Source organism: Lytechinus pictus, chromosome 2 (genome assembly GCF_037042905.1).
Source record: "Lytechinus pictus isolate F3 Inbred chromosome 2, Lp3.0, whole genome shotgun sequence".
NCBI lineage: Eukaryota > Metazoa > Echinodermata > Echinoidea > Temnopleuroida > Toxopneustidae > Lytechinus > Lytechinus pictus.
In genome coordinates, this window is record NC_087246.1 from 33,835,700 (window position 1) to 33,857,919 (window position 22,220).

The 22,220-nt window shown below is 35.8% G+C and overlaps 1 protein-coding gene across 1 annotated transcript in view; it reads left to right on the forward strand.

Moving 5' to 3' along the window:
- LOC129281135 (uncharacterized) overlaps nucleotides 1-19,142 on the forward strand; it is a 34,989-nt gene extending 15,847 nt beyond the window's left edge. The window contains exons 3-14 of the mRNA XM_064115510.1: nucleotides 3,048-3,118; nucleotides 3,890-4,140; nucleotides 5,197-5,394; nucleotides 6,816-6,921; nucleotides 7,536-7,664; nucleotides 8,026-8,072; nucleotides 8,888-9,034; nucleotides 9,531-9,591; nucleotides 10,564-10,703; nucleotides 11,016-12,397; nucleotides 12,912-13,067; nucleotides 13,666-19,142. Of these exons, the coding sequence (XP_063971580.1) occupies nucleotides 3,048-3,118; nucleotides 3,890-4,140; nucleotides 5,197-5,394; nucleotides 6,816-6,921; nucleotides 7,536-7,664; nucleotides 8,026-8,072; nucleotides 8,888-9,034; nucleotides 9,531-9,591; nucleotides 10,564-10,703; nucleotides 11,016-12,397; nucleotides 12,912-13,067; nucleotides 13,666-14,111 (3,134 nt within the window). The 3' untranslated portion in view covers nucleotides 14,112-19,142. The remainder of the gene's footprint in view (nucleotides 1-3,047; nucleotides 3,119-3,889; nucleotides 4,141-5,196; nucleotides 5,395-6,815; nucleotides 6,922-7,535; nucleotides 7,665-8,025; nucleotides 8,073-8,887; nucleotides 9,035-9,530; nucleotides 9,592-10,563; nucleotides 10,704-11,015; nucleotides 12,398-12,911; nucleotides 13,068-13,665) is intronic.
- Nucleotides 19,143-22,220: the final 3,078 nt, after the last annotated feature.

Genomic DNA, 22,220 nt, shown 5'->3' on the forward strand with positions numbered 1-22,220 from the left:
AAGAATCTTCCCTTTTAATGTGAAATGGTCCCGGAGGGGCCACTTCCATTGACGAGTGGATACCATGCGCGACCAAGGGGTCTTGAAAAGCACCCTAAACACGTATTTTCCATATTCTGAAAATGCACCCCTTAACAAGTATTGGCGTGTGAAACTATACCCTTAACAAGTATTGGAAACAAATACTATTGGCAAGTATTCCCTGAAATGAACCCCTAAACAAGTAAAGCGATGTTTTATTGTTGTCACGGGTCCGTCGGTCGTCGGTTTTACCTTTACACACCATTATTATGATTAGTACGGCCCCACCTTCCACACCTCGCGCAAATCGGACTCTAAACACATGTTTGGGCAAAAAGGACATCCTTTATAAAACATTTTGATTTTGTTTTATCATCCCCGCATATTTGACCCCAAACACGTATATTTTTCCGAGCGAAATAGATACCCTTTTTTCAATATTTTTGTGTTTTTGACACCCTTATCACGTTACGTACGTAACGTGCCCTATCTTGAAAAAGACATCCTTTTTACGTGTTTTTTTGGTCGCGCATGGTATCCACTCGTCAATGTAAGTGGCCCCCCCGGGGAAATGGTGGAAGTATGTGGTTTGATAATTTGTAATCTACGGTCTTCATAGTCTGTTTGAATATATGTTTCTTCTCCTGCCATTTGATCATGGACTTACAAAAAGTTTGATTCACCTCATTTCTAGGGGGTGGGAGGCATGGTCTTTAAGGAGTGGTAGACGTAGGTATGGGCAGTATTTATCAATGTTACTTTAACACTGCCTTCTAGCTTTAATGAAATAATTTTCATAATCTCTTTCCTTGCATTGTTACAGGTGAAAGAATAAGGGGGATTTTCCCTTTTGCTGATCACCTTATCTTTCAATCTCTTTTCAGCAGTCTCTCTTCCTGTTGACTAAAATATTTGTCTTTGTTATATTATATCTTGCTTTATGAAACACCTCCATGTTTTAGTCTTTTTTTTAGGACAAAATAGATATTTTTTTACCTGATTGCAATATGATAATGCATACCTCATCTGAGTGTTTTCATTTAGCAGTAAAAAAAAAACTATTAATGTGCAAAAAATTGTATGTTTTCTAAAAGTAAATCAAAAGAATAACATACATGTTTGGAATGGTTTTAAAGTAGACCAGAATGCATAGCTATAAATAGTTAAAAGAGGAAAGGCAGACAAAATAGCAATAAAACATAATGAAAAAAAAAGAACAGTAAGATTTAAAGATTGGACAGTAGCCTTTCATAGTTTTATTCAAATTTTGTTTGATAAAGTTTCATTGAATTTAAATCAGTTTTGGAATTTAGAATTTCTTATATCACAGTGAGCCACATTTGTCTCACAATTTCTTAATTTTTAAGAGATGTTGATTTCTCACCTTTTAAAAAGAAAATACATGTTTTGGGAGCTGAATTTCATTATATTATTCAACTCAAGCCTTATTTATAAATGAAACTGAAGCTCTTAAACACTCTTACATGAGCATCTCTAGAGAAATTGTGCCACCTTATTCGAAACAGGATATGGGTGAAGAGATCCTCTTCAACTTTATAATCAGAAGATCGTCGGCTCCGTGCTCTGGTATGTTCATAAATTTGAATTTATTGGCTTGCTATTGACCCATGAACACTTGACCATTCCACTTGAACCAAAGGCCATTAGTTATTGCCTCTCAGTTTGTATGATAAAAGTTATGACAGATACTCTGTGCAGATGCCAAGGCTTTAAACTTCAAGTGGCTCTTCAGTTTAAAAAAACAATATTTACTTTTAAACAAATTAAGATGAAATAGTTTTGAATTATCTTAGATACATCTATGGGGAATATGAAATTGATTTTTGTTTGTAGAGACTTGTTCTTTAGTAACAGTATGGATTATGATATAGTTAAGAATTTTCATAATGAGATTGAGAGAGTAAGGATAGGGGGCTGGGGTGGGAGAGGGGATGAAAAAGTGTGAGAAAGTGAGAGAGGGAGGAGTTGGATTCAGAGACTGACTGACAAGGATAAAGTTAAAGACATGCAGAGACAGACAGACAAAGAGATAGCGTTGGACATATGGAAATATCACGTAATTGCAAGGATCAGCGGGGAGATTTTTTTTTGGGGGGGGGGGATGGGGTTGGGTCATGATGCACAGAAGTCGCTGTGAGTGACATGCCATTCGTGTACCTCATTTTGTGCTCACTCGCATTCAATGAAAACAGCTGTGCATCATCAATTCATACTTCAGATCGCTCTCTCCTCCAAATTTGGTTGTCCAACCCCTCTAAAGGAAGAGGGGAGAAAGTTCTTCACAACTGCTGAGGCACAAGGAATCTCCCTTTTGAATAAGTGTACATCAGGGTATTATATCATTTGATTCTACTTTGTAAAGGGGAATCCAGCCTTGGCCATAAAATGTTGTGTTGGGAAGGAGAAAAATAAACTTAACAGAATGGTGAAAGTTTGAAAGAAATCGGACAAGCAATAAGAAAGTTATAGCTGTTTTAAAATTGAGATCTGTAAGACCATGTAGATTTCAAATTGGCAACTGGGTAAGTAAATTATGACAAGGGGCAAGGACAACTTTCCCATAGGCCATGTACTTTATTATCAGGGATTTGTGGTTTTCTCCTAAGTATCCATTCCCCTTGGGCAGTAATCTAAATATAACCCAGGTAGTATATTATTTAATGTCCTCATGAAAGAAAAATATAATTTGAAATAAAACTTTTGGGAAAAATGACATTTCAGCCATAATATGTATTGGAGTACATGGAAGAGTAGTCCTTGCCTTACATCACTATGCCATCCCATATGCGGCCAATTTGAAGTCTCCATGAGTATAGTGATTACCAATATTTACAACTTTTAAAAATTCATAACTTTCTTGTTGTTTGTCCAATAATGTTCAAACTTTCACCTATCAACTTGTCTGATTTTTCTTTTTCTTATAAAAACAAGTTTTTATTTGGGTTGGATTCCCCTTTAAGCATTGAGCATCATTACTAATGAGTGGTATGATTTCTGTGTTGTAGTGGTCGGTGAACTCCAGCTTCATCTACAATGTATCTTCTGGATCCTGAGACAGGAGGACACCATCAAAATGGTAAGTGTCCTCAGTGCCCTCTAACACAAAGCGTAATCATTGATTGTCGTTTTTTTTAAATTTTTTATAATTGATTGCATTATTTGCAATCTGGCGTACATGTCAACTAATGATCAATTGTCAAAGCTTGATGTTTGGGGGCCCGGGGCTCTGTTGTACAACATTTCGTAATCGCACATACCGTCCAATCAAATTTGCAGTTGTATTTTCATATTGTTCATCTTACCAACAATCAACCAATGAAAATTGTTGATTGAAACTTCCAATTGATTGCAGATATTTGTGTTAGTTATTAGTAATCATAAGTTAGCAAATATTTTGTAAAAAGTGTACATTTGTCTCATGGACATTTATGAAGCAGTAAAAGCTATGTCTTTTTTAGCTTTTTGTGCATAGGTACTTTGTCAGATAATGTGAAATTATTCATAGAAATACAGGGAAATTATAGCAGAATGAAATCACTGTTTAAAGTGCCAGAGTAAATGGTGTTTATTCCACAAACATCAAATGTGTGACTTGATACTGATGAGTGTATGAGAGTATATTCATATTTCCCAATATTCTTTACTATTTTCAACTTAGAACTAAAGACAATAGAATGGGATGCCAAAGGCTTTTGCGGGGAGTTAAATAATCTAAATATATTCCCGGCTTGCCCCCAGTTAGAAAGATTGCATATTTGATCTAAAAAATGCAATATCATAAAAAATCGAAAAATCCCTATTTCAATTTCATCCCTTCCATCTCATCTCCCTCCTCCCCCCATTACAGGCTGTAAGGCTTGAGTCCTCTTCAGACAACTTCATCCGTTACATGGTCCTGGTGTCCTGCTTGGACACCCATCAGAACACCGAAGAGACCATCATCCTTGGTGTTGATATTATCCAGGACAAGGCTACCATTGGATTGGTTCTACCCATCTGGGCCGATAGCATCATCCACATGGGTGGGGATGGTGGCTTCTCTGTGACGACGGGAGAGAAGATCAACGTCTTCAAGCCAGTGTCTATACAGGCCATGTGGTAAGCAGAGACCTTTGATGACCTTGTACCTTGAGGACTTTGCTTCAAATCCTTCATCTTGGTGCTGTAGCGTAAAGCGTAATGATTGCGTAGATGTTTTTGTGATTGATCATACAAAATAAACAGTGCGGTCAATCATAGAACTCAGCCCAATAATCAATTGCTAAGCTTCATGTTAATAGCCCCTGAAAGTATTTAGCTCCCACCTTTTTTGAAAAACAGACCCCTTTTGAGCAAGCGCTATCTTGACCAAAGCCACAAAATATGCTCGAATGATTACCACACTTCCACAAGTTAAACAAGAGCGATTTATGGAGTTCATCATGCTTGTCAACGCATGGTCTTATTGCATCAATCGGTTACTATAGTAAAATAGCTCACCATCCAATCAGAATCAAGGTTCTAAAGTAAATGTACCATCAGTGGTAAGCTTTTAATATCCTTCATTCAATTCCTGGAGAGAAGCAGCTTTTTCAGAACTACTCTATTCTTTTATAATAGACCAGTTTGGATTTACAGTCAACTTCTTATTTTGAAAAAAAAGTTGTCATTTACCTATCTAGAGCTGCTACCCTCTGTTATACAAAAAAAAAGCATATGAAGAGTATTTTCCAAATCAAGTACATTTCCCAGTAGGAACATAGTTTTCTGCCTAATAAATTGAATTAATTTGTCTCTTTAATAGTTATCTTACATACCCATCTTATCATGATCAGTTGCTTTTTTTGCCTTAGGGTGGGTGACTCTTTAGAGCTTTTCTTAGGTTATCATGTAGGGTGACAACACTTGATGGAATAATCATCTTAGAAGGGGAGGGGTGTTGTTTCATGTCTATTTCGAACAATAAAATATGGATTTTCTTCATCATCTTTCATCAGTATATTGTAGAGTTCACAACCGTTTAAACCTCATCTCTTAATGTCTTTTCCTCTCTTTGGCCTCTCTGCTTTGACCTTCCTCCCTCTCTCTCTTGTTCTCTCTCTTCCTCTCTCCTCTTTCCATCTTGGTCCCCCTCCTCTTCCCCCCCCCTTCTCCATCTGCCCCCATCCCTATCAGGTCCGCATTGCAGGCCCTGTACAGGGCGTGTGACTTGGCTAGAGCGCACAACTACTTCATTGGAGGCCTTCATATGACCTGGATAGGCTATTACCAAAGCAGCATCTCCTCACCTTACTACTGCCTCAAGGAATGGGAGTACTTACCAGACGTGATATCACCACAGAGTGATGAGATAAACTACCTCTACAACAGAGAGTGAGTCGAACAGCCGCCATTTCGTCTGTGTCCCTTTGAAGGCATTCTTGATCCCTTTGATATAATGACAATAATATTAATAATGATAATGATGAATAAGATTTGTAAAGTAATGTGTCTATTGAATGGTAATACTAGTACTTACCAGACATGATTGCACCACAGAGTGATGAGATAAACTACCTCTACAACAGCCGCTATTTTGTCTGTGTCCCTTTGAAGGCTCTTTTTAAAGGTCAAGTCCACCCCAGAGAAATGTTGATTTGAATAAATAGAGAAAAATCAAACAAGCATTATGCTGAAAATTTCATCAAAATCGGATGTAAAATAAGAAAGTTATGACATTTTAAAGTTTTGCTTATTTTTCACAAAACAGTGATATGCACAACTCAGTGACATGCAAATAAGGCAGTCGATGATGTCCCTCACTCACTATTTCTTTTGTTTTCTATTGTTTGAATTATACAATATTTCATTTTTTACAGATTTGACAATAAGGACCAACTTGATTGGAACATATAGTATTTAACAATGGTAATTGCACATGTTCAGGGAGGAATTAATCGTTGTTTCACACGACAACAGGGAGAAAATTGGAATATTTCATATTTCACATAATAAAATACAAAAGAAATAGTGAGTGAGTGATGTCATCAGTCTCCTCATTTGCATACCGACAAGGATGTGAATATAACTGTTTTGTGAAATTAAGCGAAACTTTAAAATATCATAACTTTCTTATTTTACATCCGATTTTGATGAAATTTTCAGTGGTGTGCTTGTTGGATTTTTCTCTTTTTATTCGAATCAACTTTCTGTTGGGGTGGACTTGTCCTTTAAATCTTTGATATGAAGATAAATCAAATAATGAATAGGATTTGTAAAGTTAATGTATCAGTTGAATGGTCATACTTATCAGACATGATATCACCACAGATTGATGAATTAAACAACTTCTACAACAGAGAGTGAGTCGAACAGCCGCCATTTTGTCTGTGTCCCTTTGAAGGCATTCTTGACCCCTATGGTACAATGATGATATCAATAATGATAATTAATAGGATTTTTAAAGAAGCATACTGTATCTAATGAATATAGATATTTACCAGACATAATTTTACCAGAGTAAAGAGATGAAATTCTTCAATAACACAGGGTGTGTCAAGGGCTGCTATTTTTTGTCCCTTTGGAGGCATTCTTGACCCCTATGGTAATAAAAATGATAATGAATAAGATTTGTAAAGTCATTAATCATAATGGCTGGTAGGATTCAATATTTAAATGATGAGAACTTGTTAGCTTCATAGCTGTATGAGACTGCAGTGTTTGTAAAACCTGCCACTCCCCCCCATCCTTGCATACATGTATCTATAGTTGTTAACTATCTCCTTTAATTCTTTCTCTGTTTTTGAACTTTCTAGTGGAAGGTACTGTCCTACAGAAGATGAGCTGACCAGAAGATTTATATTCGTCAAGTTAAAAGAAGTTATGATCCAATGTGACCTTGAATCCGTTACCTCAAGAATGGTAAGAATACACAATGATTGTTTTTATTCTGGGCCCCGTCTTACAAAGAGTTGCGATTGATCCGATTAACCACAACTATGGACGGCCAGCAACATCAACATCTAAAATGAAAGTTTGTTCAAAAGACTTTCTGGATATAATGTATATTCATACATTCATTGTTTTCTTGAAAAGTCAGTGTGATTCCCTTTAGGAGATTGTGCAAATTTCCTGTAGAAAAAAAAATGGTATGAATGGAATTCCATCCAGTTGAGAATGATTGGATCAATCATAACTCTTTGTAAGATGGGGCCCCTTTTAATCTAGGATTAATCCTAGGAGTCATCAATTTGCCAAACTAATAAGTCCATCTTGTTCGTTGATTAGGACCAGTATAAGTGGACAAAGTATCACTCTAAGGGCTTACTTTTTTTTATTTCATGGGAGTTCAAAGTGAGAGAAATATTCTGGTCTTCATAAATTGGAACTAATTGCAACTAATCCCTGAAGAGTCAAAAATAGTTCTTTATTTTTTTTAAATGTGACAAACATCATTTTTCCTTCTTTCTCTCATTCTTCCTTCACTCACTGATTCTGTTCCTCCTTTCTCTCCTCTCTTCTCTGTGTTCTTACAGGTCAGGAGTAGTCTGGAAAGAGAGATAGGCAAAGACTTGAAGGAGTACAAGCAATTCATCGATAAACAGATCCTTCTTATCTATGGCCAACTAGACTCTGCTACAAAGATATTTGATCATATATACTTGGTAAGTATCATTACCTGAAAGGGGTACACAGAGTGAAATACATACAGTAAAATCAGACAAGTAAAATGCCACAAATTGAAAATGATGAAAATATATATTTTTTTTTTTAATTTGTGTTTTACACTATTTCAAAGAAATGATTCAATGTATGCTGTCATGAATATGCAGTGAGTGATGTCATGTCTCCAGTCTTCACATTCATGTTTCTTATTTTATGAAATGTTATGGTAGGCTTCATGCACCTTCCAAATATGATTTAATAAATATCTATTTCCCTAACCAGGTCTGTATTGAAATCAACATTCATTTAATTCCTAGTATACTTATTTTTCATAATTACTTTTTTTTCTTCAATTTTCAGGGTTCTGAGTGGAATGCCACTGATCTAGATGAATTAGAGGAGCATGGGTAGGTTATTTGTTTTCTATTTATATATTTCACTATTTTCCTTGTTGGATTTTACTGATTTCAAGTCCCAAGTTTGTCACATTATAAGTTTGCAACAGTTTGAAGAACAAATTTTTAGCAAACTTTAACATTTACAAATTTTGAGATAATCATTGTACTGTGTAATTTGATTTTTATGAAGTATTTACAATGATGTAGCAATTTGGGTATTACTCTCCCCAACAGTAAATAAAAATATCTGTGAGTAATACCTGAAATAATTTATTAACCATTCTTTATCATAGCTTGGAATAAATACTCGCAAACAAAATACATTCATCTAGATTGAACATCTAAATCTCAGTACATTCTAGCAATTTTTACTGCGTTACTGCCATTACACAGATGTAGCGTGTGATGTAATGGGGGTATTAATTCTGAATTTCAATTTTGATTTCGATTTCAGTTGAGTTTTTTTAATTTCAATTTCCTCCCAGAATGTTTTCAGTATTAAAATGTGCGCCTGTTTGATGTGGATGAGAACCCCTTGAATCACTGAATGCAACCTACAATTTGAATTTGAATTTGAAATTGAATTTGAATTTGAATTTGCATTTGAATTTGAATTTGCATTTGCATTTGAATTTGAATTTGCCTTTGACTTTGACTTTGCATTTTAATTTGAATTTGCATTTGAATTTGAATTTGCCTTTGACTTTGACTTTGCATTTGAATTTGCTTTGCATTTGAATTTGAATTTGCATTTGCATTTGAATTTGAATTTGAATATAGAGTTTCAACTGATCAGTATCAAATGTTTGTGTATCTTTCAACAGAGTTGGTTATATCTTGAACATCACCAAAGAATGTGACAACTTCTTCCCGGAGCGTTTCCAGTATTACAACGTGCGCCTGTTTGATGACGTGGAAGAGAACCTCTTGAATCACTGGAATGCCACCTACAAATTTCTCTCTAAAGCCAAGTGAGTCTCTCTTTCACAGTTGTGGGGTCTGATTCACAAAGTTATTTTTAAAGTTATGATTGACTTTACGAATGAAAGCCACATGCTTGTTTGCTACACTAGCCTCTTTAATCATTTTGATTGGCATCGGTTATTATATGTGACCTGTTTCCTGAAACTTGTTACAATTGCACATTTGCAATAACAGTTTTAAGCTACTGAAATCAATCGATTTGATTTGATTGGTCACCACATGATAAAAAGTTAATATTTCCTGAACAGGGACTATCTTCCTACTTCTAATTGTGCCAAATGACACTGTATTGAACCGAATAGCAGTTTACAGGGGCTCTTATCTAATTCACGAGGGTTATTATTGGCATGGGGGAGGGGTGAATCACCCTTAACCCCTGTATATTTGTTTTTGCCTGGTCACCATCTAATTCTGGTTGGACACATACTAAGTGCACGAGGAGTAACTGCAACATTGATGTCTTTGTGGTTTTCTAATTTACAGAGAGGCAGGCTCAAAAGCTTTGGTCCATTGTAAGATGGGTATTAGTCGATCTGCTTCTACGGTAAGCACCATGTTACATATTCATTACAATTGACAGCTAATGACAGCACTGGCGGATCCAGGGGGGGGGGGCACAGCCGGCCCGTGCCCCCTGCCCCCCATTTTAGAGGCAAAATTCAAATTTGTAATGTAAAAATGCGGTTAAAACACAAGTGTGCCCTCCCCCCTTTTGAAAGTGAAGACCCTTTTTTTTTTGCTTGTCAAATTTTTCCTCAGGAAAATGTGCCCCCCCCCCCCCATGGAAAATCCTGGATCCACCCCTGAATGACAGGGTTCTATTTCACAAAGAATTAAAGGGAAATTTCACCCTCGCGTAAAGTTGGTGTTGATTAAAGCAGAAAAACAAAAGGGTACATATCACCGTTTTATGATCATTTTGTCTCGCCTGAACAAAGTTTGGCACAGACCTACATGTAGTAATCATTTTTTCCTGTTGGTCGGTTAGTCTATAAGTCTGATGGTCTGTTAAAATTTTTTGAAGTTTTTGTTCAACTTGCTTTCATTTCTTTATTTTTTCATCAATTATGTTCATACTTGATACATATAATCCTTGGGTAATACCACATGTGTTCATGAGGATGATGGGGTTAAAGGTCATCTAGAGGTTAAAAGGTCAAGTTTTTGTGCAACTTGTTTTCATTTCATCTCAAAGTGATTTCAAAGGCTGTTAATAATGTACCTAATAAAACTGATAATACCAACATGTTTACATAGTACATATCACTTGCCAAATGCTTCACAATGTGCAGAGAACTGATTGCTATGCAATCACCAAACTGATAACCAAACTGACTCAATTATTGCAAAGATCATGCGCATGGGACGATGCCCACATTGCCAGCAAGACGATGTCAGCAAAAGAGGTCATTGAAGAGTAATGCCGTGCAGTGAACCATTATTTTTTTTTTATAGATAACTCGTAATATAATTATTTCTATCTTTTCCCCTTTTTTGTTCATCTTTGATTCGCCAGGTGATAGCGTATGCCATGAAGGAGTATGGAATGACTTTGGAAGATGCTTTGGCCTTGGTCAAAGCCAAGCGATCTATCATCAGACCTAATGAAGCCTTCATGAAGCAGCTACAGGTCTATGAAGGTATCCTAGAAGCAAGGTTAGTCTCAAGTAGTTTGGCCAATTTCAGTCCTTTAGGGACTACATGCATTTCAAAGTTTGACTTGGAGTCACTTCGGCAATACAGAAACTAGCACTATTCATTATTGCACTTTCCCTCATAAAACTACATCCCAATTTTTAAGAAGAATTGGTTAAAGGAAAATTGATTGGGGGATTGACTACTTAAATTTGTACTTACATATTTGATTTTAATGTTTTGTCAGTTTGTAGCTCGCCATTCATTTACACCATAAAATTTTTTCTGTAAGTAGATACTTGTTCATATTTATGTATTTTTGTCTTCCTCTAGCCGTCAGAGACACAGGATGTTTCGGTGTAAATCTGAAAGTTCTCTTAGCCGTAGTGAATCTGCTGAGTGCCTGACAAGTGGCAAGCCTCTAGACTCTGGCTCTACTGAAGAACTCGCACCCCGTGGTATACCCAGAAACAAGTCCTTCTCTGTCAAAGAGAGAAAGAAAAAGCTAGAGGAGCTGGAGTCTCCCGAGGGGGCAGTCGGAGGAGGTCCTTCATTTTTCATTGGACCTGATCCTACTCATCTCGGAGCAGGCAAATATGTGGTGGGCACCAGTGAGCCACGCTGCAAGGGTGCTGTTGGTGAGGACACGGGTGACAGCGATTGTGACGACATCCAGGTCTTGGTTCCCCCTACGGTCAGACCAAGTTCCATTGTGAAACTGCAGAAGGAAGGGGCACTAGCCTCAGGGACAGTCCCTTTTGTCGTTGCAACTGAACCTGAAGTGATGCCATTGACAGTACTTCCTTCCAATGAGCCACCAGTTAGTTGTGAGGTGGTCGACACAGTGGAAGGCTCCAGCATGGAAGATACTATGCTGAATACAAACAACAATAGTGCAAATGAACTTTCATTGGACGGCTCCGAGGGGGAAGCGTACCAGAAGATATGTGTGAAGTCTAAGATTACAGAAATTGAGAGTAGCGTGATGGGTGCAGTGGATTCAACAAAGGAAGGTGAGGATGGAGAGGAAAGTGAAGTAGAAGCCTACAAAAGGGAGTCCATTCCTTGGAATCCTGGAACAGTACTACGGCAGAAACAGGAGTTGGAGGAGAAGATGAGGGACGGGAGTCCGACATCGTCTATGTCGATGAAGTTTGATGGCGAGGTAGAGGAAGGAGGGGAAGAAGAGAAATTGGACAGTCAAGTTGTTTCAATTGTTGATGAGCTGGCCTCATCTGCGGCAGGAAGCATGCAAGGTTGCTCTACGGCTTCACCAGAAACAAACCATAAAATCAGAAATGTAAATAGGACTGATAATGGACAGTGCGAAAAGCCACAAGATTGTAGTGTGGACAATGCAGAAAATTCCTCAGCGCCTATGGATACAGCTGAAGCAACAGGCGAGCATAGATCGTCCGTCTACACCACTTCTGGTGAAGAGATCCAGCTCTCGATGGGCTTGGTGGAGCGACATAAGAGAGAATTTGAGCAGAAGAAAGCAGCAGAGGTTCTGCAGCAGGATACAGAGACTGATGCTGCAGTGGACAGTGCAGCGGCTTCACCCAGCCGTGATAGGAGCAGTCCTCAAGTGTGTGATTCCATTTTGGAAGAAGGAATGGAGGTTGATGAGGGAGTCTATCCAGACGAAGGAAGTCGCTGGAAGGTTGGAGACGTGAGGAGGCACACTATGGAACTTGAAGAGAGAATGGAGCTGGGTAAGTCATTTGATAGACTGGGGGACATTTCGCAAAGCTTTTTGTAAGTTTCCCTTTACAAATGACTGGTGACCCTTTCTTGTGCTAAAAAATATCTTGTCACGTCTTCCAGTTGTGCGTATAATAAACCACCATGGGCCTGTATTCATAAAACCTGAATAAGTATAATTATCTCCTAATTACATAGACCACAGTACACAAGTACATGGTTACTAGACTAATTTGTTAAATTTTAATTAATATGGGTCCTATTTGATACCAGTAAAAAAATTTTATGCATATATTTTTCAAGTGATGGCCGATTTTGACAACCTGAAGGCTTTCCAGAGTTTGTCAGACATAGCAACAAGCTATGTTAGCAAACTGGATTCCAAACATTTCAGCTTATCTATTATTAACAAGTTTCAGGGATTCTTTTTGCACAGGTGGATACTAAAGCAGATGTGACGGCATATAACCAAAATGGTTTTGATAAGTCGTTCTAATGATTTACTGGTTTTATTTCAACTCACAGCATCCTCGCCCAGCCCCACCAAGATATCGGCATTCCGGCTTGATCGCGATGGAGATGACCAATCGGGGCTGACCACGGAGGAGTTGAAGAATATCCAAGAGATGGACATTCCTGTGAGATCGTCTAGTCCTGTAGGTGCAGCCCTCGAGAAGCAAGGTGAGTACAGTCCCGTCAGGTGCCACGAGCGTAAACATTTTCCCATAGACGCGTCTGTTAAAATAGCACTCTAGAAAAATTCATAAAAAAATAAGGGTGAAGTTAGTGGGACTAATGTTTTGCAACCAGTTGGTAGGAAATGTATTTGATTTTTCATATCTGACCAGAAAAGGATATGTTGACTGGCTCATTTTGAAAATAGATCAAAATAATAAGAAAAAAAGAAAAAATATCTCTTTTATCACCTAAAACAGTAAACTAACCCTAATTCTTCCGCCAGTCAAATAGTTCCAAAAGCTAAGTGAATATGTCTTCCCCATTTGGAAAAAGGAAGTTCAGATGGCGAATCATGTGCATACACTTTTGTCAATCAGCTGTATCAAATAAAAATCTTGGGAATGTGTTGGGTCAAATGAATATCTTTTGTAATAAGGCTTATTTTACTCTATTATCGAACTCTATTATGTAAATATATCAGAAATTCATTTTTTTCTTGATGGAATTTAAATCATATCAAAATATTGAAATGAAGGATATTATTTTGCCTACAAATTTCATCCAAAATTTTTTTCTGAATGCTTTTCCTTTGTTTTAACAGAGGAATCAGAAGGCATGACAGGCGTTGCTGAACACGTCCATAAGTTAGAACTCAAAAGGTGTCGTTCCATAGCAAAGATGTCAAATGAGAAATTCAAAGCTCTGAGATCATCTATTGGAGTGACTGATGAGAAAAAGCCTGTCGCCAAACCTAGCTCGTCCGTAGAAGCTGCATGCAAGTCAGTGGAAGATGGACCTCTAGTTGAACTGAATCCAGACATGGTTAGACTCTTTACCAGTCACTTAGGAGAAGGGGCTACACTTGACGAAAAAGCCAAGGAAGAGAGGAAAACGCGCAAGAGCGAATCGGACAAGGAATCCACCAGCTCCTCACCGTCAAAGGTCAAATCGCAGCATGGCCCCTCCCATCCGTTGAACAAGCTAGCACGAGGGGGCGGAGGAGGGCGGGGCACAAGTGGACGAGGGAAATTTTATAGTACCATGTGATATCATTGTCTTCCATCCGTTGATCAAAAGTGCTCTGTTCAAGTGTGTGTCTTACAGTGTAGCTCTTTCGTGTAGATTCCTTTTGATTAGCTTTATGCTGTAAAAATCAATGTGTGAATACAGTATTGAAGCTCTTTCTTCTGGAAATGGGGGGGGGGTGTAGCAGAAATAAGGTAGCATGAATTGGTTTGGAGTCATGCACAATGTTTGTGAATGTTAAGAAATCAATTATGAATTGGTTTCTGTCCTTCTGCCATTTTCTCCTCTTTTGATACTTATAGGATGCAAACCAAGCTTAAGATTAGCATCAATACACTCAATATTTTAAGAAACCAAGTTCTGAATTTTCGTCCATTATTCATCAAAGTAATAATTCAGATTTAATTTTATTATCGTTGACTCATGCATACCGGTAGTCTCCCTTAAAAACAGATTCCAACCAACATGGTTTCACAAAATGCTTACAATGTTTGATTCTTTTATAGCACATGACACATAACTAAGATTGTCCTTATCACTGAGGAGAAAATATGTTGGGCTTATTGGCTAAATAGATTGTTAGACTCAACTATTTGTGAAGCACCCTCAATCTTCCTTGGATCTCCTACGTCTCAACACAATACACCAAAGAGTACCAACATTATGCATTACCCTATTTTCACCGTTGTTTCTTATTCGACAATAACATGTGGTGGTGTTTCATGAAGAGAACTTCTTGTGGGAAATTTTATAGGTTTTATTCATACATATTCCGTATGAATCAGTCCCTGGATCTTCTTGTTGTTCCCTTCTTTCATCATTTACTTCTTCTTTCTCTTCTTCCTCCTCCTTTCCCTTCTTCTTCTTTAGCTCCTTCTTTCACTCGTTATTCTTCACATTGTTCTCCTCCGTCCCCAACTTGTACTCAATCTTTTTATTCTTCTTCATCTCAACCTTTTCCTTCTTCTCTTCCTTCCTTCATCATATTGCCATTTTAACTTCTTCTTTTCTTGTCAAGGTGCTTCAAATTAATCTGAATGTCTAAATCTTCCCTCTTTTATAGCTGATTTCTACAACGTGCACATCCTTTTAACTGAAATTCATAGAAACTTGAATGAAATACTAATTGTGTTAGATGTCAGTTGGCTTTCTTCACACTTTGTTTTTGAACTCTGTCACGTAGATAATGTGAGACCAAATAATGCATTTTGAGAGGGCTGTATGAGAGTTCTATGATAACATAGACCTTGTAGATTTGGGAGTTAATTGTTTATCTTGCAATACGTAGGCATTTAGGAGAATATCCACTGCTTAGGACAAGATAATTGATGATTAGGAAGAATGTAAATGTTTGTATTTTTTTCTATGAAGTATTGAAAAGTGAGATTTTGACAAGAGATTCAGTGATCTAATGCAGAAAGATTTAGATGATGAATGATTGGTTATTACGCTTTTCATGTAAGCCTGACCTAGAGTACCATTAATATTTCATTTTCTGATTTAGCCTTTTGGTTTGAGTGTAAATGATGCATCGGTCCATGTCGGTGTAATGCTTTTGTCAAGTGAATTGGATATTTTCTATTATCATTTTATGTTAACCAAAAGCAGGAATTAGACCCATAGACATTCACGTTACTACATATTTCAATAATGTAGGGATAGAATTTTGACAAATGATAAGAATATTTATCATCTTAATCTAGTACATGTTTTGTTATTTTGAGTATTTTTATGAATAATACATAACAATTTATAGCAATAATCTAATAATTATTAATGACATTTACTATATTTAAAAAAAATTATGCATGTTCTTATAAACCATAACCTGAATTGACCATATATATTGTAATGCAACTCATCTTTGTAATTATAATCCTGATCTTCTTAAACACTCCAGATCTAGATGAAAATATAAAGTCAAGAATAATGATAAGAGACCAATGTTTTTTCTAGTCTTGCACCAAAAATGATGTTTTACCCAATTACGTATTTTCCATCTTCATATTTTCATGCCATGTATTAATTGAATAATAACTTTTGAATCTTTCTTTTATTTTTCTGCATCCTTTATGAACATATTTCTTAAGATGTTACTTCAAAGTTCAAGTCTCTGTCCAACTGATAACTTTATTAATCAAAATAGCTGAGAACTTGCCTCCATTTTGATTTTAAATTTTCAATGTAAAATAAATCAGGTTTATGGGAAATTTCAGAAAAGTGTAAGTATTGTTAACCAGTTTATCTAGGGGGGATGTATTATTTCTTTTGGAAATCTGTTTTCCTAACAAAATTTGGTTTCTTGCAAGATACAAATATAATAAGACAACCCCCTTCCCCTTTAAGTTTCCAAATGCCTTCTCTCTTTCCCCCCCCCCCCCCATTTCACTTGTATTTGGTTTTTGCCGGTCACCCCCAGGGCAGCATTTCATGAAATAAATGGTGATTTTCATTAAAAACTGTTCTAAAGCTACTGAATCCTTGCATCTGATTGGCTTAGAACAAGCTAGTCAGTCAAAAAATACTTTTTCTTTCATGAAATGTTCCCCAGATATCTGCCATTTTTCAATTTTCACCCTCCTTGCAATGTTTCAAAGATTCATATTCGTGATACCATTTGTATTTCATATGTTCTTTTTCTATAAAATCTTGCCAAATATAAAACATACTTCAATTTTTGCTTCCTTATATATATATATATATATCCCCTTTCTCATAACAGTTTTTATGGTTGTATTTATTAGCTATTTTATAAAAAGAAAAATCTTATGTTATGTGTTTCATTATGAATATACGTTTATGTCAAGATTACAAATTGATATATTCCATATATAGGTCTTGGTTGTATATATACATCATTGTAAGACAGCCATATGCTATTGTACATAGATAGATTTTGTTTATTTTGTTACTGTATCATATATGTTGTATATATTTATAATGTCCATTATAAGATCTGTTTAATTTTATCCGACTGATATTTGTTTTCTTTTTTATTCGTATCATCATTTTGCCCCCACCCAAGACACATGTTTTGAATTTCTATGTGATAATTGGATCATTTCACAATATAAAACATTTGTTTAAATGCAAATTGTATTTTCGTGTATTGCTGAATACGAGGGATACCATACATCAGTTGAAAATAAATGGATGTATATTTCAGCATAAAAAGTATGTAGTTAATGCATTCCAAACATTTGCAAATTGGATTCTTCTTATGAAAATACATGTACTTATTTTTCTTTTTTATGGTGATTTCTGATTGTCCAACGTGTATTTTTTTAAGGGGGATGGTAATACAGGATAGGAGTTAGTGTTGAGACAGTTTTTTTTCTTCTGATTAATGCGAGTAGTGGGTTTCGGGTTTGGGATGCAGAAATGTTTGAGATAGGGGTTTATACTTGGCTTAATATACAGAATATCCACAGTCCTGAGCAAATGTCATTGGAGTATCAAAATGAATCCTGAAATTAGTAGGGGACATTTCTTAAGTCTCTGTCATCTTTTTGGCATAGCTCTAAATACACCTTCTAGGGTGGTGCATTTTTTCACCAAGTGGCTAAAAAATAATAATGGTTATAGCGTTATATCAACGATAATATTAATCATGATGACAATATCGATTTGTAGTGCATACACAAAATGAAAAACAAAATCCTTTTTCAGTATGAAACGAATTCTCAAGTATGGAATGGGACGAAAATTTCAAGATATAATCTTTGTATCGGTTTCTGAAATGCAGTGACTGAATTTCTAAGATCATTCTTCAACGGAACTGTATTAAGGAAAAAAGATTATATTATGTTCGGGACCAAACCTGATTGACAGTAATTGTCACTACATGATCATAAGATTGGAATGTTTGAATGAATAGGCCAATATAATTCACAATATTGAACCTTGATCCCAAAACTTAGATAGGCTCTTCAAAGTTGATTCTGTTGAGCTATACTTCGAACTTTATATTTCAATCAAAGTTTTATGTCAAAATGAAATTATGGCAGTGTAGCAAATGTGAAAGGTGTATTGTAAGTTATGCAGAGATGTTGTATAAGGTACATTTTAAAGCAGTTTATAGAATATTTGTACTATAGACAGAAAAATAGAAACATTGGGAACAGTTCGCATATATTCCTAATAGGAGAGGCACCCCATTGTGATCCATCATTAATAACTCACTTCAATTTTGACCAAAATCGTATTCCATGAAATAAAAATTAAGATTTCTGTCTTAGCTCAAATTAGAGAATTCAAATTATTGTAAATGCAATTGATTTCGATGCGTTTGAAATTGTCTTGTAAAAAAAAATGTATCTATATGACCAAAACGAAGAGCACCTTTTTATGATGTATGTTGTTTAATCTAATGTTAAAGATCATAGCAATGTATAATCTTTTGACTATGCTTAAAATAGTTTCAACATTTTGGAGAAAAAGAATATTTTTTTGTTTAATAAATGATTGTAAAGATATAAATATAAAATTCCCTTAAGTTGTCCCCTCCCCCTGGAGGAAAAGTTATTGCACATTCCTGAATTGACAATCGTACAACCCCAATTATATTTATCTCTGTACAAAAAGGTTATGTCTTTGTTAGTGTGGTTGCATCTCAAATTTATTGCTACCAACAAAGCATCGGTGTGTAGAATTTATTTATAAATTATAACGCTATCTATGGAAGCATATTATGTGTGTGTTTCTGTTTGTGTAAAGTTGCAAAGCATCCAAAATTGTTCAATTCTTGTTGGAGTTGTAATGTAAGAAGTAACATGTTTATGTATTTTTGTGCTTTGGTTCTTACTGGCAAAGTAAATATAAAAATTCAATTTTATTTGCTGTAGTTATAGCAGGATGGCGTGGTCAGACATTGATGATAAATGGGAAAGCAGTGCAGTATAATAAATGTTGATTAAAAAAATTGCTATCATTATTTTATGAAAATGTAAATGGTAGAATCTATGGGTGGCAGTGCAGAGCGTCTTGGAGATTATAATAAAGGGACTTGGTTTGGAGACTAGCTGTTTCTGAATCTAGTCAATCGAAAAGGAATCTAAGAATGGTGTCATGTTTGTTTATTCTTTTGTTTGATTTTGAGAAGATATAGTTACCGTTACATTAAAGTTACTTTTTGAAAAAGTAGAAAATGTTAAAGAAAAATTATGTTTAGGTGAAATGTATGATAATTATCAACTTCTAGGTACGCATAAAAACAATTTGAATGAAAATATATGAGGTCTACCCAAATTTTGAATGTCCATGACAGTCAAAACGATTCTTGCACGAGTACTTCTAATCCCTTCTGGCAATTAAAAATCCATCCATGGGCCCGTAACACAAAGTTTAGCAATCATCGTAGAAGAATATCTTTATGATTGATGGAAGTGGAAGCGCTGTGATGTAGCGGTTCTGACTCTCGCCTTGTAATCAGAGGGTCGTGTGTTCGAATCCCACCATGGCCTAGCTTCCTTTGGCAAGGCGTCAATCCACAATTTGCCACTCTCCACCCAGGTGTTAAATGGGTACCCGGTAGGATGCGAAAGCCTATGTAGTATGCCTAGCAATTGAGTCTTGGAACTCTTGTTGGAATGCTCCCCAGGGAGTGGAGAAGGTGCATACATTGTATGCGGGCATGCAAGGATCCGATGACTGGGGTAATAATATATCTGTAAAGCGCTTAGAGACGTCGTTCTGATGTGTTAAGTGCTATATAAATGCGGAATATTATTATTATTATTATTGATTGTATTGACTACAATGTACCATCAAACGTGAAAATCAAGCATATGATCAATCGCTAACCTTTGTGTTAAGGGACCAATATCTTCCGGAACACTTGCACATAATAATATAATAGAATAGTTTTTGTATAGTGCATTACACCTTTAAGGGTCCCACTGCGCGTTAGGAAATGGAAGGAAGAAAAGAGGAGGGAAAGCTGCTGGTAATGCTTTGATGATATCGTTATCAGTTTAAAAAATATGTTTTCAATGCAGATTTAAACTGCCCAATTGTATTAACTTGCCATAAATTGTGTGGGATACTATTCTAGAGTTCCGGTGCTGCGTGCGCAAACCCTCGTTCGCCATAAAACTTTGTCTTAACAACTAGTACATTATATAAATCCTACATACATCAAGACTTGTAAGTCCTGTAAAATTTCAATGGGTTATATGTACATGGTTCTTGCTTTGAGTTCCTGTCTTTACACAGTCTACCGAGATCGTGATTAGAACTATTACAATTGCTTCTGCAATGTTCAGACTTGCACCAATTTGCTTTTCTGATATTTCTTTGCTTTTTTCAGGGGGCAGGGTTGGGCTCAATTACTTTCTTCAATTACAATTACATAATTGAAGAAGTGTTCTATTACAATTACTTTTCAATTAAGTTACATTTTTTTCAATTACAATTACCAATTACTTTTGTCACTTACCTGTACTTTCTAGGAAAGTCATAACTGAAACCAATTTTTATTCTGTACACATTACCACCTATTTCAACTTAATTTTAAGTTACAGAGAAACTTAAAAGAAGGTTTAGGTTAAAGAGAATGGATTCTGCCTGTTTTCATCTCTTTGAGGCTGAAGCAGTTGACATGAAAAAGGTCATGAAATTAAATCATAAATTAAGTTTATTCTAAAGAAATTGAATGTAATTAAAAGTAATTGACAGTAATTGAAGTCAATTACATTTTTTCAATTACAGTTACTTTCCCATTCAAAACTTTAATTACAATTACAATTACTAAAAAAAAAATGTAATTATGTAATTGATCAATTACCTTGTAATTGAGCCCAACCCTGTCAGGGGGAGGGGTCTTTTAGAAAAGCATGCTATTAGGACTGGATTCCCCTCTAAATACCTGATGTGAATTCATATCATCATTAACAATGCTATGGAGAGGATATTTCACACTACCTCCAAATATTTCAATAGCCATAGACACTCATTGGCTTTGTATTCTCATTCAAGACGATAGTCCCTACACTATATGAATACATGCACCAAGTAATGACAGCAATACACAAAGTCAAGATTTCTTTCATACAATCTTTTTATTGCACCATATTCACAAAACAGATACAAAAGAGTTACAAAAAGAGACCTTTTCAAATACCACCTCTTTGCCAGTTTGGTACAACGTACATGCATAATCTTCAAAAGCATGCATCTCCTCATTAAAATGTTAGCCATGTATGGTATTTCAATTTCTGAAATATTAATACTTGAATAAAAAATCCCTGTCTAAAATATGTAAAACATATCAGGATGAGTTTTTAAACAATCACATAATTATGTAATGAATGATTTTGCAAAAGATTATTAAGTGAACATTGCTTCTGATCAGTTAGATCGGGCAAATAAATCGAAAAATCACTCCGAAGAGGGAGTTGCAAGCAATTTACTCTCAATTTCAAATCCAAGTCCAATTCCATAATATCAAGTGTAACAGAGTTGCAAGAAAGTTGAAAATGAACTGTATATAATTTGTGTTTTCTTCATATGACTTGCCTTGATTGTGGGACTCACGATTGATTGAGATTGTAAATTGCTGACAACCCCCCCCCCCTAATCATAGTAAAACCTTCTACAGTGTAAATTAAAATGCACACGTCTATGAGGGTGTTTCAAGAAACTTGCAATCAATCCTACGTTAATGTCAGATCCCAAAATCAATCAAAAGTTGCCATTAATATTGATATTCTACATCTTGGAATAGAAAGACAAAGTGTAATCTTTCCTTTCCTTTTTTATTTTTAAATAGCTCCCTTTCCCATCTCCAATTCAACACAATCATGGCAGAATACAATCAATGCATTACAATACACATAAAAAAGTCTTCATGGCTTCTTCATTCATCGCTTTATGAATATGAAAGATAACTTTTTTCAGCTTCAACCATTATGGTAATGAGCACCGTTTGAAAATTTATATCAATAGAACAAGTTGAAAACATAATATTATGTCATCCTGGCAAGCTCCTCAAAGAATAACATAGTTAAAGTTATTCTCCATTCACCTCAATCTGCTTCATTAACACCTAATACTCTGTATTCTGGAAGAATTCTCCATGGAAAGTATATAACTGAGATGATATAGAGAAAGTGATATCGAAATCTATATTTT